The 24,768-nt window shown below is 45.9% G+C and overlaps 3 protein-coding genes across 4 annotated transcripts; 2 read left to right on the top strand and 1 right to left on the bottom strand.

Moving 5' to 3' along the window:
• The first annotated feature begins 483 nt into the window (after positions 1-483).
• LOC119227211 (protein ELYS-like) lies at positions 484-7,735 on the top strand. The gene is made up of 15 exons (XM_037485772.2): positions 484-689; positions 1,040-1,129; positions 1,247-1,390; positions 1,462-1,620; positions 1,717-1,795; positions 1,897-2,086; positions 2,200-2,343; positions 2,514-2,704; positions 2,788-2,923; positions 3,008-3,300; positions 3,434-3,581; positions 3,680-3,986; positions 4,090-4,620; positions 5,832-5,938; positions 7,263-7,735. Exons 1-10 carry the CDS (start codon positions 596-598, stop codon positions 3,083-3,085), a joined length of 1,305 nt encoding a protein of 434 aa, XP_037341669.2. The 5' UTR covers positions 484-595; the 3' UTR covers positions 3,086-3,300; positions 3,434-3,581; positions 3,680-3,986; positions 4,090-4,620; positions 5,832-5,938; positions 7,263-7,735.
• Positions 7,736-9,564: 1,829 nt separating this feature from the next.
• LOC119227670 (transmembrane protein 179) lies at positions 9,565-12,234 on the top strand. Its single transcript, XM_037486669.2, has 4 exons — positions 9,565-10,121; positions 10,453-10,590; positions 10,699-10,777; positions 10,862-12,234. Exons 1-4 carry the CDS (start codon positions 9,673-9,675, stop codon positions 11,033-11,035), a joined length of 840 nt encoding a protein of 279 aa, XP_037342566.2. The 5' UTR covers positions 9,565-9,672; the 3' UTR covers positions 11,036-12,234.
• Positions 12,235-12,252: 18 nt separating this feature from the next.
• Positions 12,253-24,008, bottom strand: c14h14orf180 (chromosome 14 C14orf180 homolog). Of its 2 annotated transcripts, none has more exons than XM_037486667.2 (9): positions 23,550-24,008; positions 22,813-22,843; positions 19,937-20,023; positions 18,686-18,806; positions 17,084-17,114; positions 16,891-16,999; positions 15,398-15,612; positions 15,148-15,280; positions 12,253-13,592 (listed from the first exon to the last, which is right to left on the bottom strand). In XM_037486667.2, exons 1-9 carry the CDS (start codon positions 23,700-23,702, stop codon positions 13,387-13,389), a joined length of 1,086 nt encoding a protein of 361 aa, XP_037342564.2. In that variant the 5' UTR covers positions 23,703-24,008; the 3' UTR covers positions 12,253-13,386. The 2 variants fall into 2 exon arrangements, with proteins under 2 accessions (XP_037342564.2, XP_037342565.2); XM_037486668.2 differs by having other exon boundaries at positions 15,449-15,612.
• Positions 24,009-24,768: the final 760 nt, after the last annotated feature.

Here is a 24,768-nt window from a genome sequence, read left to right as displayed (position 1 = left end):
GATTGTTTTGTTTGTTTCCTCCTGCAGCCTTCCCATCATCCTAACTGGTCCAAGCTATTGTGTTTCCAGATTCTAATTTCAACACACACACACACACACACACACACACACACACACACACACACACACACACACACACCCCCACAGACTGCGAATCAGCCAATGAAATGTTGACCGAGAGTGAGTGGATTAGTGGATTAACATTTACCCAAGTAGCTTGTGTAAGAGGAGAACGTTACTGTGGCCACCGGGGGCCAGTCAGCTAATCCACGAGGCAGACCCAACACGCAGGACCGAGCGCCGTGCTGACCAAGGGCGACACCAAACCACGCAAGTATCCACAACCCCACAAATCCATAGCAGAAATATATTGAGGCAAGAAATGCTCAAAATGCTGACTAGCACATTCACGGTTTAATCTGTTGTGGCATAAATGATCTGATTATGTAAAAGTGTCTAGCAGATTCAAGTTATTCAAGCACATAAGAACCTAATAGGAACTAAAGATGTCTCCATGAATGACCTGTCTGTGATCGACCATCAGCACTTGTTTTGCTTTTTTCCGACCATGTGAACTCCCTTCTCTTAGGGCATCATGCTGGATCCGGAGAGCCAGTGGTCCGAGGCGTTGGCCAGCAACAACATAAGAGCCGTCACCCGCTGGCTGCGGCGGCAGCTCGCCGCTGAAGGTGCACGAGGAGCATTTTACCACCATGAATTAGAATTCTGTACAGAGACACGCAAAGAAGAGCCGCAAACTAAAGACACACCTCTTCAGACTAAAAACACTATAACAGATTGCGGCACTTAAATTACTAACTTGTACTTGTAATGGCTCTTATCTATAACGAGTTGTAAACTGGCTTATTTGAGGAAATTGCACTCTCTTGTTTCTTGTTCTTCTGAGTTTGTATCTCCATGTTTGAAATTAACTGATTGTAAGTCCCTTTGGATAATAGCGTCAGCTGAATCACATGTAATGTAAAAACAAAAGAGTGTGTTTCAGTAACATTTCATCTCCAATATTACATTTCTGCAGGGGAGGCTCATGTGAAAGAAATCCTACTGACTTTCAACACCTGGGTACAGACGACATCAGAGTTGGCTAAAAAGGAGCTATTAACACTCTGTGAGCACACGTTCCTTTATCAATTATGTTCAAATTTCAAAGCACCCTCAAATGAAATGTTTTCTTATATTTCCATATGTACAGTACGTTTAAATGTTTAAATGTGTCTTCTCCTAGGTCTCAGCTGCAGCAACGGCCTGTGGATGTTTCTGGACCGTAGCTCTTTCCACGTGGTGCACAAGCTGCTCCAGAGACTGAGCAACTTGCTCACCCTGACCCAGTGGGCTAAAAGGCAGCTTGGTTCCGCCCACATCTGGCACGGTACACTGGAACAGCACGATGATAGCGGTCCCAGCAGTCGTTGTCCTAACCAATTCACTTATTTTTTTTAGGTATGCATGTCCCATGTACAGTGTGCAGGGATGCATTCAGATCCTCAGACAACGGACATGGCTGCTGGAGCCGAGAGCACGGGGCACTAAAGCAACACATCTGGCTGGGGCGGCTGGTCCAGTGGTGGGCCATCATGGGTCTTCTGCCCAAGTACCCTGGTAGGGATACAATCACACAGGGTACATTGTATTGATGTGATAAGCTGTATGGAAACCGACCAAAACAGTTTTCCCGCTCTCTGCTCTTACGGTCAGATGCTCACGAGCTGAAACACATCACACAGATGTGGAAGGAAATGGACCACAGCCATCGGAAATCATTAGAGACACCGGGGTAACTCCGGTGATTTGACAACGCTTCATTCTCCCTCCCTCCCCGCTGTGGTTTCTCTTTTTATTTCTTCTCTGCTTTTCCAATTTCTTACATCTGACTAGATGGGTGGAGGGAGAGATGGAACGATTTGGGTCTTTGATACAGGGTATGGTGACGCGGCTGGACGCACAGCACGGCTGCATTTGGACTTCTGAGGACTCCACGGAGCTGTGCTATCCTCCTCCTACTCTGCAGGCCCTGCTTCAGCTGGTGTTGGTGCCGCATATCGACCACAAGTCAGTTCAAGCGATCGTATCCATCCGAATACAACATCAGCATATTCAATGGAACACGATGTACATGCTCCCTTTTCTTCTATTCAGCTTAATTGTACATAAATAGTTCTTAACCTAAATGTATCACAGCTCATGTACTTTGTCCTGGATATGGCGAACTTCCTGCAGTGCAAAGACGACCTCCTCCGATCTTTTTGCCACGCTTTCACTGTTTCCTGCAACTTTTCCAAGCAAATCAGGGCCTTCTGGATGCTGGATCATGGACACGTCGAGGTAAATAACCAGGGAGCAAACTGTTCACGCACCAAGTGGGTGACGGCTGCTAACTTCATTAGCTATGAAGTCATTAACACGAGCCTGTGCAATACTTGATGTTTTTTAAATTGTTTTTTTAGAAAAAACAACATTTAGTGGTGCTCTTTGTCGTGTCGCATCCCCCCCAGGCCTCCATGGAGTTGTTGCTGAGCCCCGGGGCTGATGTGCCCAGTCTCTCTTGGCAGCATCGTTGCATCATCCGCTGTTTGCTAACAAGGAAGCAGCCTCAGTTGGCGCTGAAGTACCTCCACTGGACCGGACCGCCGTTAGAGAGCGTCGAGGACGCCAAGCTCTGCACACATGTGCTGCTTCAGAACAGGTGCACTAGTGGCTGGCTGGTCATGCACTAAATCCTCACTAATTGTTTCATTGTGTGTCATTGACGGTGTCTCTGCTGTCCAGTTGCGTATCTGAAGCCTGGGCTCTGCTGAAGAGATGCAACGCGCAAAGTGACAACATGGTCATGTTCTTCCTCCAGGCTTGTAATGGGTTTGGTCTGTGTGCAGAGGCTTTAAAGGTCATCCCTGCGGGATATAATGTGAGTTAGTGTCTAGTAAAACAGAAAAAATACATATTTACCAATTGAGCTGTAATATAATTTTTCTCCTTAAAAAAAAAAAAGGAACAGGATGAATGGGACATTGAAAATGGAACTAAACGTTCACAATTGGCACTTATGAAGAAAGGTAGGGCAGATTAAACGAATAACCTTTTGAATGTTGTCAGATCAAATGAAAATGCATCATATTTAACAGGTGAGATTTAAGTTACAGATCTGTCAGCAGGAACATCGCCTTGCCCACTGTCTGCCAAACTGTATCAGGCCCACAGAGTCACGACAGTGTCCCCAGAGGAACTCGTTCAAATGGTCAGAAAGGCTGTGATAGGAGTGAGGCTGCCACCCTCTAAAACAAGGTCCTGCCCTTCTATATTCTTAATTGTCCCTTTTTTTAATTAAATACAAGTTATAAATTTAGTCTGTGAAGGGGCCTCCCATAAACACTAGACACATCCCAGATAAACAGATCATTCGTCTTCTTTATTCCAGGGAGGTGGTGTGGCCAGATCACAGTGTGAGAAGATCCAACAGCAGAGAGACCTTTCTGTCGACTCCGGTTCTCCGTCATCTCACAAAGGAAGAAACAGAGCGAGCACCACGTGCTGATGAACCGAGAGAGCGAAAGCCTGTCCACAATGTATGCAGCACTGTGAAAAAGGACCACAGCAGCACAGATCATTGATTTTCTTTTTTAGAAATAGTGTTCTTTTCCATTTGAATCTTTTCTTGGCGCAGCAGCAGCCTGAGTCACCGGAGCGCATTTCGTCTCCTGGAGACCTGACCTCATCCTCCTGCTCGCCTCGGTCGGGACGGCACCGCCCTCACGTCTACCAACGTACCCTGACTCTGCAGAGGATCTCCTCTTTCCTCACCGAGGGAGAGAACCAGAGTGGGGAAGAGGAGGAAGAGGAGGAGGAGGATGATGAAGAAGAGAGCAGAGCCCCTTCATCAGTGGACACCTTGTCAGATTGCACCGAGCAGACAATGCCACTAGGTGGCGCCACAAACCCTGTTTTATTTGAGCTGGTGCTTCCTGCAGAGGGTGAGGTTTGTCTTTGTGAAACATTCACGTTAAGAGGCATTCTGTTGATAAAAAGACATTTCACAAATGTAACTGTAATTACGTTACAAACGTTTATCTGCAGAGAAAATGGCCCGCTGTAAAGGAGAAGAAATCATTGTCAGCCCCCCAGACGTCACCGATCTGAGGAGCGCCGGGTCGTCACTCAACCGAGGGGAGCAATCAGACTGCATTCCCTCACATGGTTTCCGTCTTAGTTTCAGTCAAGGCCCCTCCGGTGCCACGTCCGAAACCCCGCGGGACCCGCCGGCCGGACCTCATCCGAGCCCTCTGGCTCAGGATCCTGGTGCCAGGACCTCAAAGGCCTCCGCGGGGACCGGTCAGCGGGACGTATCCCTTCTCTCCACAGTGTGCAGCTCTGTTACGCCCACTCGGACCCTTAACCTGACCTGCGGCGTCGCGACCACCTCTGCTCCTTCTGGCACCGCCTGCGAAACCCCCCCGAAGGCCCAATTAAGGATGGATGAACCCTGTGCCGGGCACACGGCGACCCGGCTCTGTCATGGCAGAGTGGGCAGATGGCGGAAACAAGACCTTGAAACCTGCAGAGCTTCTTCAGGCCTTCCCCCTGCGGCAGGAACCTCCATCGCATCAGGTGAAGACTTTGGGACCCTTTTCTACGTTAGAGGTCGGTGTTTTTAGGTCATACGTGACTTTTAACATCTTTACATAGATTCCTGATTCACAGTTCGATGTGTGTACATTCGCTTATGGGTCAGGGTTCAACTTATGAAAGCGTTTTTTGGGGGGGGAGGGGGGGTTGAAATGTTACATTCTAATATTCACCAGCAGCACCAGTGTTAAGACTCCAGTAGGGAACATTATTCATCAATCGGTCACAATCACAATCAATCACATTCAAGCTTGTTTTTACGAATTGATTACCCATCTGTCTATATTTTTTTTATAACTTTATAAAATGTGCATTTACTACATCCCTGTTAAAGACATGTTTATGATATATTTTCTACCACATTATTACTTTTATTGGACATACAATTTACATACAAATTACTTTAACTATACTAGACATTTTTTCAACATATCACTTACATACATTACTTTTTTGCCAACAATTTAATGAATTTGCTACATAAGAGAACCTTTTTTTTTTTTTGGGAGGAATACAACCATAATATAACTATTCTAGTTTATATTTGACCAAACGTATAAAACCATGCAGTGTTTACAGGTCCTCAAACATAATCAAATGTGGGCTACCAGTTGCCTTATTGACATTCATCACTCCCAAAACCTTGCAAAAAGGTCATTAGCGATATTATAATTGAAAACCTGATTCATGTCACTTCTAGCTCGGGTCCAAGGATGAATAAAATCTGTTTGTATTAAGGCGGGACATGATTGTATGTCAAAGGTGCTGCTGTTCACTGCAGGGTGCAGGACACCAGCACATGTACCAGAGGCAGGTGGTCTTGGCAGCTAGGAGGAGGGAGGTGGGGGGGGGGGGGGGGTGGGGCGAGGAAGCAGCAGTCAGTGATCCATAAAGCAACCCCTTCCACGCCTTCCCCCACGCTTTCTATTGGGGGAATGTCAACCCCTGTGAGCAGACCTCCCTCCATCTGCCACCATTCGGCGTCTGGGATCTACGGCCTGGAGCCCCGCGTCCAACATTGTGACTGACACAAGAGCGAAAGGCATCACAGAGCAACAATGCCCCATAAAAGCAACATAATAGTGCTTTTTTTAAAATATTGTCGGTGATGTTTATTACAACGGGTGAGATTCTAATAGGTTCTGATATTGTTAACCATTTTTTAATCAAAGTTGTTCATTGTTCATTCCCAGATAATAAGAGGCCGTCTCTTGTAACAGGCCAACCGTATTCCTGCAGTCTGGTCAACTTTGGGGACTTCAGCGTGAAGCAAAACGGAGACAGCAGAGAGGGCACAAAGGTACTTGGTTGGTTTTTAATGACACATGATGTACACAGAAGCTGTGGAATAAGCCGGTCCGGCCAGTAGGAGTCACTGTTGTTCCAGCCAAGAAGCTTAACAACGTCCTCGTATTCGGATGATCTCATTTCTTGTCCCTGGGGATTTTGCTTCATCCCAACACAGCAGGTGCCCTCTTTACTACCCTTCATCCCTCTTTCTCCCGTCCTCCAGCGTGAGCACCGCCGCTTTTAAGAGATCCGCCTACAATGATGTCATTTCACAAACATAAAGCCAGTGTTGTGGGGCTGTGAATCAATTGCATTCGTATCTTGAAGTAAGAGTATGGAGTCGAATGTGCATGAAATACTGCAGAAAGTAGCTATTATACAATTTTCAAAAAACGCTTCACACTGATGTCGTCACCTTTTCATAGTGCATAATTTCCCTGTTGGGCAGCAACCTGGACATTACGCTGCTAAGCACTGTTATATCATCGCATGGATATGACCACGTAATTGTTTTACCAAGGCTTCATTGGATAATTGTTTGATTGGGATGCAGTCACCTCATTATTATCCTCCGAATTAGAGAACACATGAAGCTTGGCAAGCGAAATGCAATTAGGCCATGTTCATTTATGAGGCCCGAGAACCTGATACTGTACCAGCACTGTGTGTCTATCAAAGACAATCTTTTTGTGACGTGTGCATGTTTGTGGTAAATGCATTACATCCATTAACTTGCGGTCTCAGAGTGTGTGTTTCCAGGGGTTGTTTTGAAAGAAGTGCTGTTAGTGTTATCTAATCGTCCATGCAGGCTTTACATGACGCTGTCTAGGATTTTCTTAATTGCCAGATAGTAAGATAATAATGACTAATGTGTGAAAACGAGTTGAAGACAATCACTAACAGGCCTTATCTTTTTATATGCCAGATTGGCCAAAGATAAAAGAAGCAGGATATTAAAGTTATTAGTGTAAACTGCAAACGTTGATCTCTCCTCCCACATGACCTCAAGCATGACTGTTTATGATGATTGAATCTTGCAAAACACTAAGAGATCATGCTTCTTGAAGAAATATCCCAAAATGAAATGTATGAAAACAGCAATATTTGCATAGAGAGAGAGGCAGGGAATAGTGGTGATGTTGAATGTTGTAACGTTCAACATTTGAGGTGAGACGAATGGCCTCTATTAGGAGCATTTAATCAGTGCTTCCAGTCTCCTGCGCCCCTCTGGGAAAAGATTAATGGGTACAGGATATTTCATCAGGCCCTCCACATCACTGCCCAGGATATGAGGACGTAATTGTGTCTGTTTTTGCTGTTGTTTTGTGTTACAGGCAGACAAAGAGGAGCCTGCAGGTTGCCACGGTGCCGTAAGAAGTGGAAGAAAAGGAAAACGAGGAAAGAGAGCCTGATATTTTAGCACATCTGGGCAGTGGAGAACGGAACTGTACTCTATTCCCTAAAAATGATGGATGATTCAGAAATATATTATTTGAGTCCAAATCTGAAATTGATATATTCATGTCTAGCGTTATTTTAGGGAATAACTCACGCCTGTATACAATTTACTGACCGCTTATACTTCCCCCTTGAAGTCATCCATCTCCCCTTCCTCATGGATCAACTGGTCAGATTATTCGGCTTCCTCTATCAGAAATCTCTGCTACTCGGGGATATCGTCCTGCCACACCCTTTTTCTTCCACTGTCATACCATGTGTGAGAAAAACTCAATAATTAATTCCTCAGGAATTATTGATAAAACCTAAATTATTAAAACATATATCTAATTAAACCCCTGGTAAAATACATAGTTTTCGCTTGTGTTGTGTATTTTTATTGTCTGGTCAAAATGATGCATGTTGGTCCATTTCAAACATAAATGCACTACATCATGTATGCAGTGGTGGTGTCCTTGAAAATGATTCCCCACATAAGATCCTTCACTTTTTTCTTTCCTCCTGAAAAAAGGGATGTTTGCTTATCTGCCATTGGATCTCATGAAAAATGGATGACCTCCCAATGCTTTCTGCTAGCCATCGCTCTCCATGTTTGCAGAGAGCCAAGGGACTACATTTGGGTTAGCATTCTCCTCCTTCCCTCCCTCAACGGGCTTGTTCTGGGGGGGGTGAAAAGCTTAACACATATTTCAGCTTGACACACTTTTGCACTGGGTCTCCACTGGGGGCCTAGTTCCCGAGCCCACACATGCTGTATTATTTAAAAGTGGGGCTTGGAGTTCTGTGTGTGTGTGTGTGGATGTGCATGTACACGTAATCCCCTGTTTGTGTAAGACGGGAGTGCCGCATGGAGTTGTTTAGGCCCTTTTCCCTGTGACCTTGCAGGTGTGGCAGCTCCTCTGTTACCAGATCATGTCGGCTCATGTTGTCCAGCCGAGACAACATCAGCGTAAGAAGCACAGCTTTGGCTCCCTCCTCATTTCCTCCTACTTTTCACTGTTCTGCGCTTAGATTTTTCTATCAGACATTTTTTAAAGCTGCAATCTGTGCAATACTCAGGTGATGATACATCAACAGAAAGGTCTAAACTGCAAAGGGATTTATTGCAGCGATGCGTCATGTGGACAATTTATCATACGCCGGATAAAGATCTTCCAGGGCAAAGAAATGCCCAATGAGTGTGGAAAATAAGTAAGAATGATGCTTTAAAGCAAACCAAGACAACACACGTAAGCACACACACACACAATGGCTCAAGCTAACCGCGTTAGCATCAAATCAAAGTGCTGCGATGCAGGAAAATGACACATAAATCACGTGCATGGGAGAGGAGGCAAAATGCTGCAGTTGATGGATACTAATAGCCGGCGGATGTCTGGAAGGCGGCAGGATAAATACTTGTCTTTGTGTTTCGTGGGATATTTCCCAGGAAACGGCTGCACGATTTATATTTTCGGACACATAATATCTCAATGCCAGTTTCAAAAAAAGCGATTTGCCATTTTCTTATCAGTATTAAAACCAGTTTTTAGACAATAAGATGATGGTCTTCTTCATCCCAACATTGTGCCTCATCCTGCAGCTTTGCACAACAACGAGGCAACGATTGTCTATGCAGATTGAGTATGCAGATCCCTTCCCCACTGGAGGGCACTGTGGGCGGCACCGAGGCCCGGTGGTTGAGGAAGGCTGAAAGACACCTTGGCCGGCTCACCAGATGGGCTCAGTGAAGCGTGTCAGATGGCTGTGACAGCTACCTGCTCGTCCTTAAGGACTGTCACCATGTATACACAAACCATTAATCTAATGTGTGAGTGCACTGACTTACGCGCGCGCGTGTGTGTGTGTGTGTGTGAAAAAAGGGCAAGACTGCACTGAACCGAAGAGTTGCACTTGCAGTATCTAGCCAACTATAACATTGCCTTTTACAACAAACCTCTTTACAAACTGAGACGGTGAAGCTAAACCTCGTTCAAATACACTTTTAATTTAATTAAAGTTTGCTAAAAAACAATACGGTAAGCAATTCTGAGGACATTTCTACAAAAGGAAGAATGCACATAACTAAATGGGTAAAATGTTTGACTCTCTCATTGTAACCCTCTTTAGGCTGCAAAGAAGAGATGGAACACGCTGAAGCAGAACATGTGGTGCCCTAGGCCTCAGATGAATTGTCCCTTTCTAAAAGGTAAATAGCGTGTTTGCTAAGGGGTTAAACGGCATCATCAACTGTAAAATGCTTAAAACTGCAAAAGGGGAACATCAGCGAGGACCTCGGCAGCCCGGATGAGCCCCGGAGGCCTCGGCAGCTCGTTAATTCGCTGCAGAACGGATGCTGAGCCTCCGCTCATCGCTGCCTCCACTGCGCAGGCGCAGTTCTTCCAGGACGCGCACAGCCCGCAGAGGGAGAGACGGGAGAAGAAGAAGAAAAAAATGGCCCTCGATAATCTCATTTTCGGTCAGTGCATCCTTTATTTTTTAGCTTTCGTGTTCGGTTTCATCGCCGTAGTGCCTCTGTCGGAAAACGCGGAGGACTTCGGGGGGAAATGCCTGCTGTTCACGCGGGGCATGTGGCAGAACGAGAACATCACGGTGTCCAAGCAGCGCTTCATCGTGGAGGAGTGGGGCACCGAGTCCTCCTGCAGCTTCATCACTTTCGTCGGGATCTCGTCCCTCATTCTGTCCGCAGTGCAGGCGTGGAGGCTGCTGTTCTTTCTGTGCAAAGGACACGACGAGTGAGTGTGTGCGCGTACTTGTGCGTGTGCGTGTTTTTTTTAACCAAATACAACTGCAGCACCGTAAAAAAAAAAAACAAAGCTGCGCAGGGTGTTCTGGAAGAATCATAGACCAGTCCGTCACATGGGCTGTGCTATGCAGATAAAAATAAAAAATAAAAATAAAATACCCATAGTAAAAAATGTAAATCATAATGTGACTCAAACACAGTGTCTCTACTTTTAAATGACATTAATGGCGTGATAGGCCCGAAGTATGTTCAAGTCTTGTTCTCCACATTCATTGCAAAATGAAGCAGCACAGCCTCACAAACGTTTCACCTGTCCGCAGCTCCATCTTCAACGCCTTCCTCAACCTGCTGATCAGCTCCGTGGTGGTGTTCACGGTCTTCCTGTCCAGCACCATCGTCAGTGTGGGTTTCAACATGTGGTGTGACTCCGTCACGGAGGGCGGGACGATGCCCAGCAGGTGAGAGAGGGCCGCCCGTGCATGTCACACGCGCTCAGCTTTTCCTTTTTTTACCCCTCGCAGTCCCGAGGTGTTGCTTCATACCGCCGCGTGTGTGTCACATTTAAGCTGCGAGGACCTGCAGGACACCGATCTAGAACTCGGCCTGGACAACTCTGCTTTCTACGACCAGTTTGCCATCGCTCAGGTACGGTTGACGAGGTTAAACAGAATCCAGAGTCTCAGTCGCACAGTGTCTCATACGGTGCAATGGTTGCCTTGTGTCCTTCAGTTTGGCCTTTGGGCTGCTTGGCTCACCTGGCTTGGGATTGCAGTGATGGCCTTCCTGAAGGTCTACCACAACTACAGAGAAGAAGACCTGCTGGATAGCCTCATCCACGAGAAGGACCTCCTACTCAGCCGCTCCTCACGACGCAACTCTGACCTCAAGAGCGGCCTGGTCTAGAAAGCAGAGCGCGCACAAACACACAAACACGCACAACCACTCGTACAGTCCTCTCGCCTGCCATGAGAAACACCGATGTTTGCCTCCGTATCAAATTGGCTTCTGCCCCTCGATCGTGGATAGAAACCAAAGGTTTTAGATCTGTTCTCCAAAGACAATTGATTTTCCTTCAAAAACACGATCCCAATGGTTGGTAATCCTTAAGGAATCCTGGTTTATTGAGTTCATTCATCCACTAGGCGCAGACCTCTCCAACTCACAGAACCATAGTTCAGCTCCTACAGTATTTAAACCTACTTAAGGGAATTGTATACCCAGCTTTTCCAAGCTTATGAATTTCTACACAGTATTAATAGCGTAGACCGATTGGCTGAAGGATTGTGTGATCTTTGTGAAACATCTGCATGGACATAATGCATGACAAACTAATAGGGTGAGTTTTTTTTTTAGATATATAAGGATGTTATTTAGTTTTATACTCCATTAAGTGTGCTCCTAAAGAAGGATTTTGCACCTCTTGATGAAGGGAGACTTCTTTGCTTGCCGCTGCAAAGTAAAAGTATGGCGGTTGCAGTGTCTTCACACTCCGCAGAGTGTACAAATTGTAGTAAAGAACATTCATGTATTGGGCAGATGTTCCATGGTTCAATCTCACATACAATACTTTTTGAACTGTATGTGAGATTGAAAAGAAAAGAAAAAAAATCTTATTTTGTGCCAAACACAAACTCAGGCTTCTCTTTGACACTTCATGAGCTACAAACCAACAGACGGTATTACTGTGAGTAGGAGCACATACATACCTGCATGCACCTCTCCCGTTTACATGCACATCAAACAGTCACTTATTACGGGAATAAAGCATATCAGCTCCTTGACTTTGATAGGCAAAGTCAGTTTTATTTCAAACAAGAGAAATCATAAAACGGTAAGTACTAAGAAGACCCTCCATAAAGGCACTTCTTCCAAAGTGACCATAAACGTTTGGACAGCCGTGAGATGCAGCTTCCAAGCTAAAAGGGTAAATGCAAGACATGAGTTCACTGCATTGTTTTATTGCTAATGAGGATTTAGTTTTGACAGTACAGAGACAGAGTGTGTTTCTTTCTTCCATACAGGCGCTTTTAGCCTTATATTGCTTTGACATTCAAACGCAAAAACCTCCAATCCAACGATTTCCTTCTGATTTCCCCAAAACCTGTTATATAAAGAACAACGTTTTACTCGAAAAACATGTCATGTGTGTTATTGCTTGTAACGGGAGCTCTTTGGGATGTGCCTCTCTGTGCCCGTTGATGCCTATAATCCATTTGTGTGGTTCTTTTTTTTTTGCTTCTTGGATAAAGGGACTCATAAGATAACCTACAGAATCGGATACTGTCATATTTCTGTTTGGCCTCGTATTAATGGCAATGAACGTGACAAAAAATGATATGTATTATTTTTGTCCAAAGCTTGATGAGCATTTGATGGTTAAAACCTGAATATTATTGTTATTTTTAAATAGAAACGCAACAGGTAACAAAAAGTTAAAAAATTGAAAAGAGCTGAAAGTTTGATATTTTCTTGGATGCAGATATACAGTATAGAAGAATAAATAACATTTGGGATCCAGGACATGTGGTGGGATTCAAGCGGTTACAAAGAGGAACACTGTCAAAAGCATTAGTATCCATTCATTTTGAGTATATCCTCTTTCGGCGTTAGATAAGGTGAGAAAATTCATTACATTGTGCTGTCGATTTTCTCCTCGTGGAGCTAAGAGTCAGCTGACGACAGTCACTTGTACACAAGACCAGACGGCCTGTGGAGAGAGAGAGAGAGATGATTTTCATCTGTTCAGCATTCAACCCGGTGCTGCTATGTATTTTCTATCCAACAGCTCACACATCTGTGCCTCCGTCCTCCAATGAGCTGCGGGCCGATCGAAGCCGCCTTCGAACTCCTCCACATTCCTTTATGTGCAGTTACTAAGTCCTTATCATAGTGAACCATGTATACACATTCAGTTCTGTGTAACATCTGAAACTAAATGAATTTATGCATTCCATCGTGATTCACTGAGCCGTACATGTGAGCATCAACATTGCAGATGTGCCAAAATCATAGCTTAAATAAGGAGCAAAATGCCCACCACCTTAGCACTTTTTTAAACATAGCTACATATTTCTGGGATTAAAATTTTGTGTCCTTTTTCCACTAAGAGAGTCGTTCGACGCCACAGACGGCGTGCTGAGCCTCGTCAAAAGGCCGAGGTGTCTGTGGGCCCTTGTACGCTCCTTCAGAGAAAAGTTGCCTCTGGGAAAAGAAATGAGGGAAGGCTCCACGTCTCCCCCGTCGGTTGTCCTCGGTCACTGCATGGTCAGCCATATCCAGCAGCCCCACAGGAGGCGTTTCATGTGCAGCAGGTAGACGGACAGAGCGTGCTCCAGCTCCTCGCACACCCGCTGCGGCCGCCGCCGGTCTGTGCAGTACATGGCCACGCCCAGGAATGACATCAGCAGGAAGAGGCAGGTTAACAGGGCGAGGTGGGGGCCGGACCGGGTCGTCTCATAGGCTAAAACAGAAAAAAAAAACGGTTTGTAAATACGCATTTGAATTGTAACATGCAAATATATCTAATTCCTGTTGGCCTGTCAAAGCAAAGACCTTGACAGGCACGTTTGTTATGGGAAATTGTGTATACAGTATAGTGGAGGCCTCGTCACACACACACCGGTGCTCGCTTGTGTTTCACTCCCTGTTATAAAGGGAGGTGAAAGTAAAATGCTCCATCTTGAACAGGCTGGCATCGAAGTCAATACAAAATAAATGAAAAAAAACACCTAACAATTAACCTAAATCCCTTTTCTTGATGTGTTACCCAAACACATTTAAAAAAAAAAAATACAAATTCAACAGACTTAAAAATAGATATTCATTAATTTCCTTTTCTCATGCATATTAATATAGTGAATCTGTCACAGACCTACCACCTAAACATTCACAGTGAGGAACGTCTGGGAAGCCGACAGAAAAGAGGCCAGTCAGTCAACAAGAGCCGAGCTGTGATGTGCAGCAGCCTCCACCCAGCTGCTGAGCCCTCATCCGCTCGACTATCTCTCCGGAACAGACTCTATGGAGCCTCATTTGCATGCATAATTAATCACGAAGAGTAAATCACTTTGCTGATGTTTGGAACTCCTGCAGCATTACATTGTTTTGAAATTGTACAGAATCCCGAAGGACAATAGTTTACAAGGTAATCTCACGACGCTGTAATGCATTTTGTCTTTTCTCTCTGCTGCTAAGTGCAGGGTTCACACCGCGGTTGAAATTGAAATTGCAAGCTGGGATGACACACATTGCAAAGGATTTCTTTCATTTTTTTAATCATTGTGAAAATGACATTAATCCTGTTACTGTACAAATGTCTTCGCCCTAATCAAGTAGAGCAAACATGGACATGCTGCACAGAATGGGGGGGTGATAGGAAGTCACTGGACTCGTTAGCTTAAGGCAGTGGTTCCCAAACTTTTTCTGCCACGGCCCCTTTTGAGGATACAAGGACATTGTAAGACCCCCCCCCCCCCCCCCCCCAAACAAAGAAAACAGTGTCGTTCCTTCTTTGTTTTAATTCATTGCATTATAATATATCATTTCTATAAAAAAAGTGTTTCTATTTATAAAATAATTAAATGTCACTTTACTTTTCCAATCAACAGTTTGATTACATTTTGTGAACATATTTTCAAGTAAATTTACTTAAATTATTTAAATTAAAGTTGGAAAAAGTCCAAATTTTTTAAATATTTATTTCCACATTTAACAGGATGCTTTTTCAATCCATTTTTTTCTTTTCTTTTTTTGCTGTCTTTCTTATGCTGTGCGTCTCTCTCCCCTCCTCTTCCCCCCTCTCTCTGTCTCTCTCTCTCTCCCCCCCGTCTCTCTCTCTCCCTCCCTCTCTGGCTCTTTGCTACTCTCGTCCGCCTGTAAGCTGAGCAGCTGTGAGGGGTGTGGTTCGAACACAACGCATGTCAAGTCCTCTTATCAGTTTTGCCTTCGTTTTTTTTATTTTTATGTTGCACAAACGCGTCTGTGGTGACAGGTGACGCGCTTTGCTGTTTCCTCACCGTGTACCGTCGTCTCCGGCTCCCGGAATCGAACCCTCCGTTCGCCTTTCCGCCTGTGGTTGGCTTCTGTGTCCGGCCCGCAGCTGGGACTCGGCCTCTTCAGGATGGAGGTGGGGACTTTGCCGTTGGTCACCTGCGTCAGACACGGCGGAGGATGACTATACACACAACGCGCTCAAAGATCAAAGATCAAAGGCCGGCGACGCACGGCGGCCCAATGGCACAGAGCCAAAACAAACAAACAGCTCACATCCAGACGTGACATCGCTGAAGATGAGTGCCGGGCGTTTGCCGACGCTACCTTGGGTGTCAGCGCATCCTCCTCGTGGTGCCGCGTGTCCTTTCTGTGGCGCAACTCCGAGTCTCTCTCCCCGTGGGGATGAGGCGCACAGCTGACGGCGTCTGCGGCGGCCTCCCCGGCGGCAAAGCGCTTGGACAGCGCGGACACGCACTGACCCAGCGAGTCTAGTGAGAGAACCAATGACCTCACGTGAGTGGGGATCTAGTACCGCATCACACGGCCTCGCTCTGAAGAGAAGACAACGAGGGCCGACTCAAAACACACAAAGTGAAACATGCAAAACGCGTCCCAGAGAAGACGCCAGCGTTAACTCCATCGGCACCGGGTGGAGAAAAAGCTCACTGAGTTACAAGCAGTACGTTTTGCTTGAGGTCGACACAGGTTCTTAAAAAGAGAAGACTTCCAATAAAAGGTTAAAAAAAGGAGGTAAAGGATACTATATTTATAGTGTGATAGTTTCCCACACCACTTTCTGATACTTTGGCCGTTGAATAAGTCACTGTTTGACTCATTGTTAAGATCTTCTATTAATGTTCTATGTTTAGTAGTTAGTAATGGTATTATGTTGTAATACACTGCCACACAACATCCTGCATTTGACACTACTTCCTACGTCAAACCAACTCAAATAGTTTGTCCACTGGGGAAAGTGACCGGCCCGGTTTACAGTCAATGATGTCTGAGAGAAAGGGGCCAGCAGCCTTTGTTGAGGCCTCTTACTGTGGGTCAAAGAGGATTTCTGTGTACAATACAAAATGCAAGGTCGCAAAAGGTCCACAGCGACCTTGATTTTCTGATCCGCAACAACCGGCGCAAACAAACCCGCTGACCCGTTGCAGCAAAAAGGCTCGACACAGTCTGAGGCGAACAATAAGGAGCGTTGTAAATCTCCTGCTTTGTACTCGTGTCTCTCTGTGGGGCGGCCCAGTTCAGCGCCGCTGCCTCCGATAGCTGACTAGACAACAAGGCCGGTTTGGGAATATTTTTTTTTTTTTTTTTAGCAGTTCCCGCAAAAAGCTCAGAGTTCACAGTGCTGCTCCCTCTCACTGCAAGCTAAGCATACACAGTGTACGACACAACTGAGCCCTCAAACTGCCACAGAGGCACTTTTCTCACGTGTTGTGCATGAAAGCACACAGTGTCCGACACGACTGCACGTGTTTATTCATTGAACATCTTTACGGGTTGACATGGTCATTTAAAGTCTTATTTAATGCCTTCCCGTGTGGCCCTAATAGCAGAGGCTTGTCCTCCAGGTCAACATCACAATTCTGGCTTCGTCACGTCCCCTCGAGACGACGAGGTCTCCGCCCTCACGCGTCAGACAAAATGTTAAATCGTATTAAAACACGTTTACTGATCACATGCGGGATGGCAGTGTGGTGTTCGCTGTGCTACACTGTGTCAACCATCCCCCCCCCCTCTCCCCGGCGAGGGTTTACCTGAATATTCAGTCTTGCCGATCTCAGCATAGACAGTGGCCATAAGCTCCAGGCTTCTGGCTGTGACGGGGTGGTCATTACCAAAAGCCCTCTGGTGGATCTTTGCCGCCTGAGAGATTTAAAGGTTGTCACAAGCGTGTCGCTTATTTGTGCACAAACCTGGAAGGGGAAGCAAGGAGAATGATGCACTCACCTTGCCGCTGTATTCTAAAGCCAGATGCGGTCTGAAAGAAGAAAAAAAAGACAAGAGGGTTGTTTGAACAAACACAAATATGTCTTTTTTCATGGAAACACGGGGGAGGGACGGCGGCCCGCGATGCATCGGCAGGCGCAGCTGTGGTTGGACACACGGAGCAGGGCCGCAGGTGCTCGGGCGCATTATGGGAGGAAGTGGAAACCTTCTATTTCAGCTCCGAGTGCCCCTCTTCTTCTTCTTCTTCTTCTTCTTCTCCTCCAGGGTGAATTACGGAGGGCATGGCGCTGACAGGTCGGTTTACTGGCTCGTGCCCTTCTGCTGCTCTCCCGCTAAGTTTTAATGAACGTGATGTGATACGTGTTGAATCCGCCAGCTGTTCAGCCGCTCATATCTGCTCGGGGAAAGTCAGCCAAAGACACGCGGGTCGCCGAGATGTGGAGCAAGCTCTGTTTGGTGTGACAGATGTCAGCTTCGCCGTTCCAAACCCCCTTCAATTAGTAATGGACAAGTGTCGGTTTGCACTGCTTTAGAACATCTTTATCAGGGGACACCTGATCGGCAAAGACATAAAAAGCCCTTCACCCGTCCAAAGGGCTTCTCAAAACATTGGCAAAAGACTCGGGGAGTATCACAACTTCCTGTGGAACAGAGGGTAAAAGAGCGGGACTAAAGCTAAACGGAAGCTCAGTAAGAACCCCCCCCCTTTCGAGACACCAAATCTAATTTTTACTTTTATAGTTGTTGTTATCGACCCGAAAACCAAAGCACAATCACTACTTTCTCATCTGAGTTTGACTTGTGTATGCGACTTGCATCGCCAAAGCTCTGTGACCCGCCCTCAGTCCATCAAAGCTTCCGCCCTCCCATAACCCTCTCTGGCAATCAGGTTAAATGGCCTTATCCCAACAATGACAACACAGGCACAGGAAATAGGGGCATGCTGCGGCCTGACAAAGTGCCCCTGCAACAGGAGACACCAGATCCAGTTAAAGTATTGCTTCTCCAACACTCACGTTAAGTGTGGTGTCTCTTTTCTTCACATCTATACAGAGAAATTCAACTCTAGCTAAAAATAGTTGAGGGCAGAGTCGATCGAGTTCAAAATGTTTCCATTCCAGACTAATTCGTGGACATGCAACGTGGCGCGGAGATAGATACATCTTTTGGTTTGTGACCACCCTGGTGCAAGGACATGACAAATCACTACGACGTTTTAATAAAAGCGAAGATGAAAGTGATTAATACTTAAGCTGAGTTTTACACAGCAGGCCAAATGTGAATTATTATCTCAATCTGAGATGAAGCTAAATTGAGCATTTTGTCTATTTTAAACAAATGAGAATTTATTGTCCTGAGCAGCTGCGTTTGTAATAAAACAGATAACAGAAACAAACAGATTGTTTGCCTTGTTCAAGCTGAATTCAGCTATCTGAAATGACGTGTATTTATACATGCACACAAACACGGACACTCAAATCCCATAAAACCGAACTATAAATTCACTGCTGATGAGCCCAGTGAGCCCTAAAATTCCCAGAACATGCAGCGCCTCATTAATTCCACCACAACAGAAGCTACTGGAGACGCAGTTGCACCTACTGTTTGCTCATGATGCAGAGCTGGGCCAGCCTCTCGAGGTGCTGTGCCTGGGAGGCCTGCTCCGAGAGCTCCTCTGGAGTCGTCCATCCCGCGGAGCCCAGCGGGGCCTCCTCCTGGGGCCCTGTCACGCAAACACAGGGCATGGAATCACAGCCCGTCCCCCAGAACACCACGCGGCCTTTGCCTCTGCTCGTCCCTCCGTCCGTCCGTCCTCACTGTCCTCCGATCTCTTTACCTCAGACAGTTTCAAAAAGTAAAGCCCCCCCAAATCTCCCCCCCCTCCCCCCCCTTAAGTATTCCGGCTGTGTGTCACCGCTGTGGACTTTAAGCCTGAGCAGCACAGTGGAAGCAGCTGAGGGCTGGAGACAAGAGTGCAGAGATAAGAGCAGGAGAGAGCGGATAAGGGAGTCAAACAACAGGCTCACCACGCCCACACTGTAACGCCGAGACACACACACGCAGGCACACGGTGACACACCACAAACACGCGGATCCCAAGTGTACACACCAAACACGCACACGCTTACGCTTATGATGGTGGCAATTAGTTTTTCTTTGTCATCCGTGCAAGAGCAAATAAATCATTCCAGGTGATATATTATTTTCCAGTTTTAAGGCTTTTGTTTGCATTGACAGAAATTTAAAACAAACACAAAATGACAATGATGCGAGGTCTCTGTGGGGAAACACTGCATCTGAGACACAGGAGAAGTCGAGCATTCAATCCGAGCGAGTGCTGAATCAGGGGCTTCCGGTATTCTACAAGCGACACGTAGCTCCTAATGAGAAAAAGTGCCAACTGTGGCCATTTGTCTTCTCCCTTGCCTGTCCCCCGCTCCCCCCCCCTGCGATGGCGCCCACGCTCTCGCCTTACGCCGCGTTGCTGCCTCAGCAGCAGACGCGGGAGGACGGGGCAGGCGTCTGGAGCAGCAGCAGGTGATGGACGAGCAAGCTCGCTGCTTCCAGCTGCAGCTTCCAGCTCCAGCCCCCCCAACAAAGATGCTGGTTATGCATAAACCATTTTGAAGAGCTGCCCACTACCAGCTCAGTCTGTCTGGGGTCTTCGCTAACAGCCCCGAAATTAGATGGAAAGTTTAATCATTTCCCTGAAAGGAAGTGCTTCATTTGAGCCAAATAAAATGAAGCATTCCCAAAGTAGTAGATGGCATATTCACAATATCCACACAGTGCACTGTGTGTATATGCACTTTGGGTATATCCCAAGGTGTGTAATGTTCTTAATGTACTTGCCTGTGCTCCCATGCAGAGTGGTGAGCTCGATCAATGCCACCTCGTAGAACATTTTCTCAGCCTGGATGAATTGCAGGGCCTTCTCATCTGTTTGTTGGTGAAGGATCAGTCTCTGGTCAACAGGATTAGTCAGTTGTTGAAGTCAAAAACAGCCTTTGTTTTACGTCCCCCCCCCCTCCTCTCGAAGAACCCCACCAGGCAAACAGAATGTGGATTGTTTGCTCTTGAGTTGTGGGTTTAAAAATACAGATTCCCCCCCTCTGGTGTCTGTAATTTCTTATGAGCTGTAATACACAGTTTTTGGTGTTTGTTTCAAATACTGAGCAAAACTGTAGTTTATCTGATTACACACTATCGTATCAAATCGTATTCCTGATGCCTTTTGTACAGTATCTTTTTGGCCAAGCTGAATGTTTCCATCAAAATACTCCTTTTGAATAGCAGACTAAAAATAGAATCTCTTCACTTAGTTCGAAGCATTCCTCTGAAAGTCCATCCCACTGTAAAATGACACCATTGATGCTTGTCAGGTGTATTTAAAGACCAATGAGATGAAGAATGCTTAAAATAAACACAGCCCTGCCGGTCTAAACACCAGAGCTCCAACGTGAATAACGCTACAAATGACAGTTGAGGTGTTTCCCTTTTTACTGTATTACAATTATTCGATTTTTATGAAGAGGTTGGAAAGATGGACAATCAGCTTCAGCTCACAATGGCACTGAAAACGACAGCTGATTTCCATTATCTTTTTATCTGGGCAATAATGTCAGTGGTTGAGCAACAGATCACAAACGTTGAGCAACAGATCGCGCAGAAAAACAAGTTAAAATCCTATTAACACTGATTCCTCAATAAAAGTAGAGTTATTAAAAGAAGATAAAAGTTACTACTTCAGATGGGCACCACATGATACCAGAAAAGTGGGAATGAAGGCTGGATGTTGAAAAGCTATTCTTGGATGAACATCTGAATAATTTACGGTAAAGTACAGTAAAAGATGACACAAGAGGTCCTGTCATGAAAACCCAGCAGTTTCAACTAAATTCAGTGGAAATTCCTGAGATAATACTACTATTGCCTCCCACACATTTGTTGTTTTGGAACATTTTTAAGCTTTGCTTTATACCTTCCCCAGTTGCTGGGAGTCACCTGGCAGCAGGCGATCCGGTGAGTGTGTTGAGGACCATCTGGGAGGGAGGATTAGGGCAACAGCCATCATCAAAGGTCAGTCTACTACTTGGGTCGGCTATTTTTAGCCTGCCTGAACCACGACAACACCACAAGAGGAACCTCACACAGTCCTCTCCAGGGAACGTGTGCCTCACTCTACGCACATCCAAACAAACACGGACACAACTCCCCCTGAACTGGTAGTTGGAGCTTTAAGAATGTAAAAATGAGATATACTCAGTTTGATATCTCAAATCCCTGTTTATTTGACCGTAAAGTCGAATTACGTGGGTCGGTATAATTTCCAAGAAAAGCGTATCAGTGAATACTCAGCAGCCAAAAGGGCGTTTGGCTTTGGACAAAGGTCACTTGTAGATACTGCCAGCTCTGATATCAATATATATATATATATATATATATATATATCTGACTAGGTATATTCAGCTCTGTTTCCCATTGTTGGTTGTGGTTTGACCCCACAGAAAATAAGTGGCAGAAGCACAGCAAGTAAGCCTTTGTGTGAAATCCCAAAGTTCCCATACTCTCTTCCAGTTTGAGTACACTGACCCTTCACCTCCCTCCCCGGAGGACCACTGCAAAAACCAAAAACAGCCCTGCTATGATGCTCATGAGAGCTATGAAGATTGAAGAAGCTATTACTTCTTCTCATTTTGTGGACTTATTCCTTCAAACACAATGCACACAATGGTATTACTAATGACGGCACCATTAGATGCAATTCTGTATTATAGTATTTCTAATATCTGATATCTGATGATATTTGACTAAATAACAAACAAATAAAAACATTTTAAACATCGTTTTTGAATGGCCTTTGGCTTCTGCCGACCTACCAAACAATGTGAGATGTAAATACAGTTTGCTGATTGTAATCTCACACTAAAAGTAAAATAATGTCACAAGGCTAAGTGACTCAACCATACATAAAGGAACACAGTTTAACGTGACCAAGACACCATTACTATTGATGACGTTATGTAATCAAGTGATGTATGTAAAACGATTTAACCCCTCGTGACAAAAGCCCCACTTGACTAAATACCTCTGCATGCTGAGAAGTGGCCTGCTAATAGCCGACGACGAACTGAAGCCCATCGACCTGTTTTGGAAAATGGACAGTAAGGGGTACAGCTTTGCTGAGCTAGATAACCTGAGCTGGCAATTTAAGTGTTGGTGTGTCTCAGTAACGGAGAGGAGAGCCACAGGGGTAATGCATCCCGCAATGTAACACCTCTCCATTATCCACGTGTCCTACACTCCTGTAGTCTATAGAAGCAGGGAAGTGGGGACGAGCGTCAGTGCAAATGCAGGTTAATTAGTGCTCTTCCACTCTGTTGTGCGGAGATAAGAGCGTGCAAATCCTCTTAAGAGAACAGACACACAAGCCTGAGCTGCACACTAAACGTAGAGCATTCTGGAACAAAAGTGTTATGGCCTCGCCCACAGACCTCCGCTCATCCCCCTTCAGGCTTACTCTTCTTTCTATAAAGGGTCTACTTTCTTCATTGTGCAGGAATTCGCCGCACCTCAAACCACAGACAATCACGTTCCCTCACAGATAGAGAGGGCTGGTGCTGTAGTTAGCCTGCATGCTAACACCCACAGTTCTGAAGGGACGGGGAAAGTTAAAGTGTCAGATGTCTGATGCGTGGTGAAGCTTGCCCTGAGTTAGCAAAGGATACAGTTTTTCTCAGTGATGAAGAGTTCTGCAATCTGTAAATCACAGACAAGGGACATGGTTAATAATGAAACAGTCAATTAGCGTTTGTGTGCGTGCGTCCTGTCATGTGCTGTCATAACAACCCGGCTCCTCTTGCAGCCCCATTGGTCCGGTGAACATTGTCCAACACGTTCCAAAGTTCCTGTGTGGAGGCTTTGTTTTGACATCAGGGACATTCCTTCAGGCATTACTAAACAGAATTAAAATTCTTGCTTTCACTTTGTAGGAGAGGCTTGAAAAGGACCCCGGTATGTAATCTGCTGAGACTTTGGCCCGGCTACACAGCATTATAAAACCCGTGACCTCAAAAATAGCAAATCATAGCCCCCACACACAATGGGACGCAACTTAATTGGATACTACAGAATTATAACCATGTGACCAGTCTAATAACACTATACGAGTTATGCATCCGATGCCTCACTTGGTAGCAGGCACACTGACAGTCCTACTGAAATGATATTACAGTGTCACATGATGGACTGTGCTGTAAAATTTGACATTGTTGTTGATGATACCAAGGTTGAATGTGTCCTGTGTTACGTGAGTAGTATGATACTCAAGAAGTAGCGAATGTGCAAATGCATGAAACAGTAGATTTTGTGCATGCGTGTAATGAACATGGATGTTGGCATGTGGGTGAACAACAAAGAAGGTTATGCTGTGCCTGTGTGTGTGTGTGTGTGTCTTCTGACTCACCTGGTGAAGGCAGTTGGGCAAATAGGTGAAGCTCTGCACATGGGTCAGTCCCAACAGGCAGCTGAGGAAGCAGTGGAGGGCGGCCTGATACTCGCCCTGCTGCTGGAGCTGCTGTCCCAGCTCAAACAGGCCCTCCCTCCCCCTGTTCAGCATCCCAGTCCCAGCCAGCGCTGCCTCCCATCAGAGCTCCACCGGCCGACGTTCCTCTCTTCGCCCCCCCGCCACCCCCCTACCCCTCCCCTGAAGCACCACAGGTAGGAAGGAACGGGCACACACAGAGTGAAAAGATTGTGAGAAAACGCTGCTGTTCACGTAAACACAGACAGAGAGGAGCCAGGAGGAGTGTGAGCAGCACGGCTTCCGCTCAGAGGCGTCTGAGCGCTGTAAGTCAAGGACAGGTGGTAAGAAGCAGGCTGAGGGAGCTCCGGCGACTCACATAGAAACGAGCCATTCCCCTCCCTCCTCCCAGGCTGCACCAGGAAAGGGGGACGGAGGAAGTCAGGGAGTAGTTGCCGTTTGAGTGGCAGAGCTGTTGTCCAATCCCTGCTCTGTTCATGTACAGTAGGTCTGTCAGTGTGTGTAACAAACTGGATTATTCTCCGGTCCTTCAAATTGGAAATTGCAACACTGTAGGTGTTAATGATGAAAACCAAATGCCGTCAGCACATGTCCTTTGATGTATTTCAAAATGCGGTAAATAGTAAGATTTACATTTCATCCAGTTTGACCTCATTTTCCCAGCTACTGTGCATTCACATCGCAGTACACAATGTATATATCTATATAGAGTACAGTGTGCAAGAGTCTTACTGCCCCTCTTATGATTTATAAATGAGGAGTGCAGAAGTGAAGTTTGCGCCAACAAGCAAAACAGAATAGCTACCACGTGAGTTCGTTTCTCACTCTATATGCTCTAAAGCACACCAGACAGATGATGCAAACTCAGGGCCACCGTCTGAGGGAAAGAAAGCACTCCTCTCTATCCAAACAAGGTGGACTCATATTTATTCAGAAGGAGTGCCTCCTCTGGATGTGTGCTCACTTCCTTTCACACTCTGCTAATCAACATTGATGGGAGGCAAATCTTTGTCTCGGAAGAGAGAGAGAGAGAGAGAGAGGAAAAGGTTGGAAGGTATGGGAGCGCGGCACACGACCCCCGGATGATCCAAAGGATCACGAATGAGTCTGGACTTTAAGAGCAGCACTCCTCCCCACCATC

Source organism: Pungitius pungitius, chromosome 14 (assembly GCF_949316345.1).
Source record: "Pungitius pungitius chromosome 14, fPunPun2.1, whole genome shotgun sequence".
NCBI classification, from domain to species: domain Eukaryota; kingdom Metazoa; phylum Chordata; class Actinopteri; order Perciformes; family Gasterosteidae; genus Pungitius; species Pungitius pungitius.
Note: the sequence above shows the minus strand (reverse complement) of the source record. Positions and strands in the feature narration are given on the sequence as shown.

What these genes read in the sequence shown, in the direction of transcription:
- LOC119227211 (XM_037485772.2), top strand. Translation starts at nt 596, where the DNA reads ATGCTGGATCCGGAGAGCCAGTGGTCCGAGGCGTTGGCCAGCAACAAC. An exon ending in GCGGCAGCTCGCCGCTGAAG is followed by an intron (nt 690 to 1,039) that starts GTGCACGAGGAG and finishes ACATTTCTGCAG; the next exon opens with GGGAGGCTCATGTGAAAGAA. An exon ending in TCATCCCTGCGGGATATAAT is followed by an intron (nt 2,924 to 3,007) that starts GTGAGTTAGTGT and finishes AAAAAAAAAAAG; the next exon opens with GAACAGGATGAATGGGACAT.
- LOC119227670 (XM_037486669.2), top strand. Translation starts at nt 9,673, where the DNA reads ATGAGCCCCGGAGGCCTCGGCAGCTCGTTAATTCGCTGCAGAACGGAT. An exon ending in CTGTGCAAAGGACACGACGA is followed by an intron (nt 10,122 to 10,452) that starts GTGAGTGTGTGC and finishes ACCTGTCCGCAG; the next exon opens with CTCCATCTTCAACGCCTTCC. An exon ending in GGCGGGACGATGCCCAGCAG is followed by an intron (nt 10,591 to 10,698) that starts GTGAGAGAGGGC and finishes GTCACATTTAAG; the next exon opens with CTGCGAGGACCTGCAGGACA.
- c14h14orf180 (XM_037486667.2), bottom strand. Translation starts at nt 23,702, where the DNA reads ATGCTGAACAGGGGGAGGGAGGGCCTGTTTGAGCTGGGACAGCAGCTC. An exon ending in TGCCCAACTGCCTTCACCAG is followed by an intron (nt 22,844 to 23,549) that starts GTGAGTCAGAAG and finishes TGTGATTTACAG; the next exon opens with ATTGCAGAACTCTTCATCAC. An exon ending in CTCTGCATCATGAGCAAACA is followed by an intron (nt 17,115 to 18,685) that starts GTAGGTGCAACT and finishes TTCTTCTTTCAG; the next exon opens with ACCGCATCTGGCTTTAGAAT.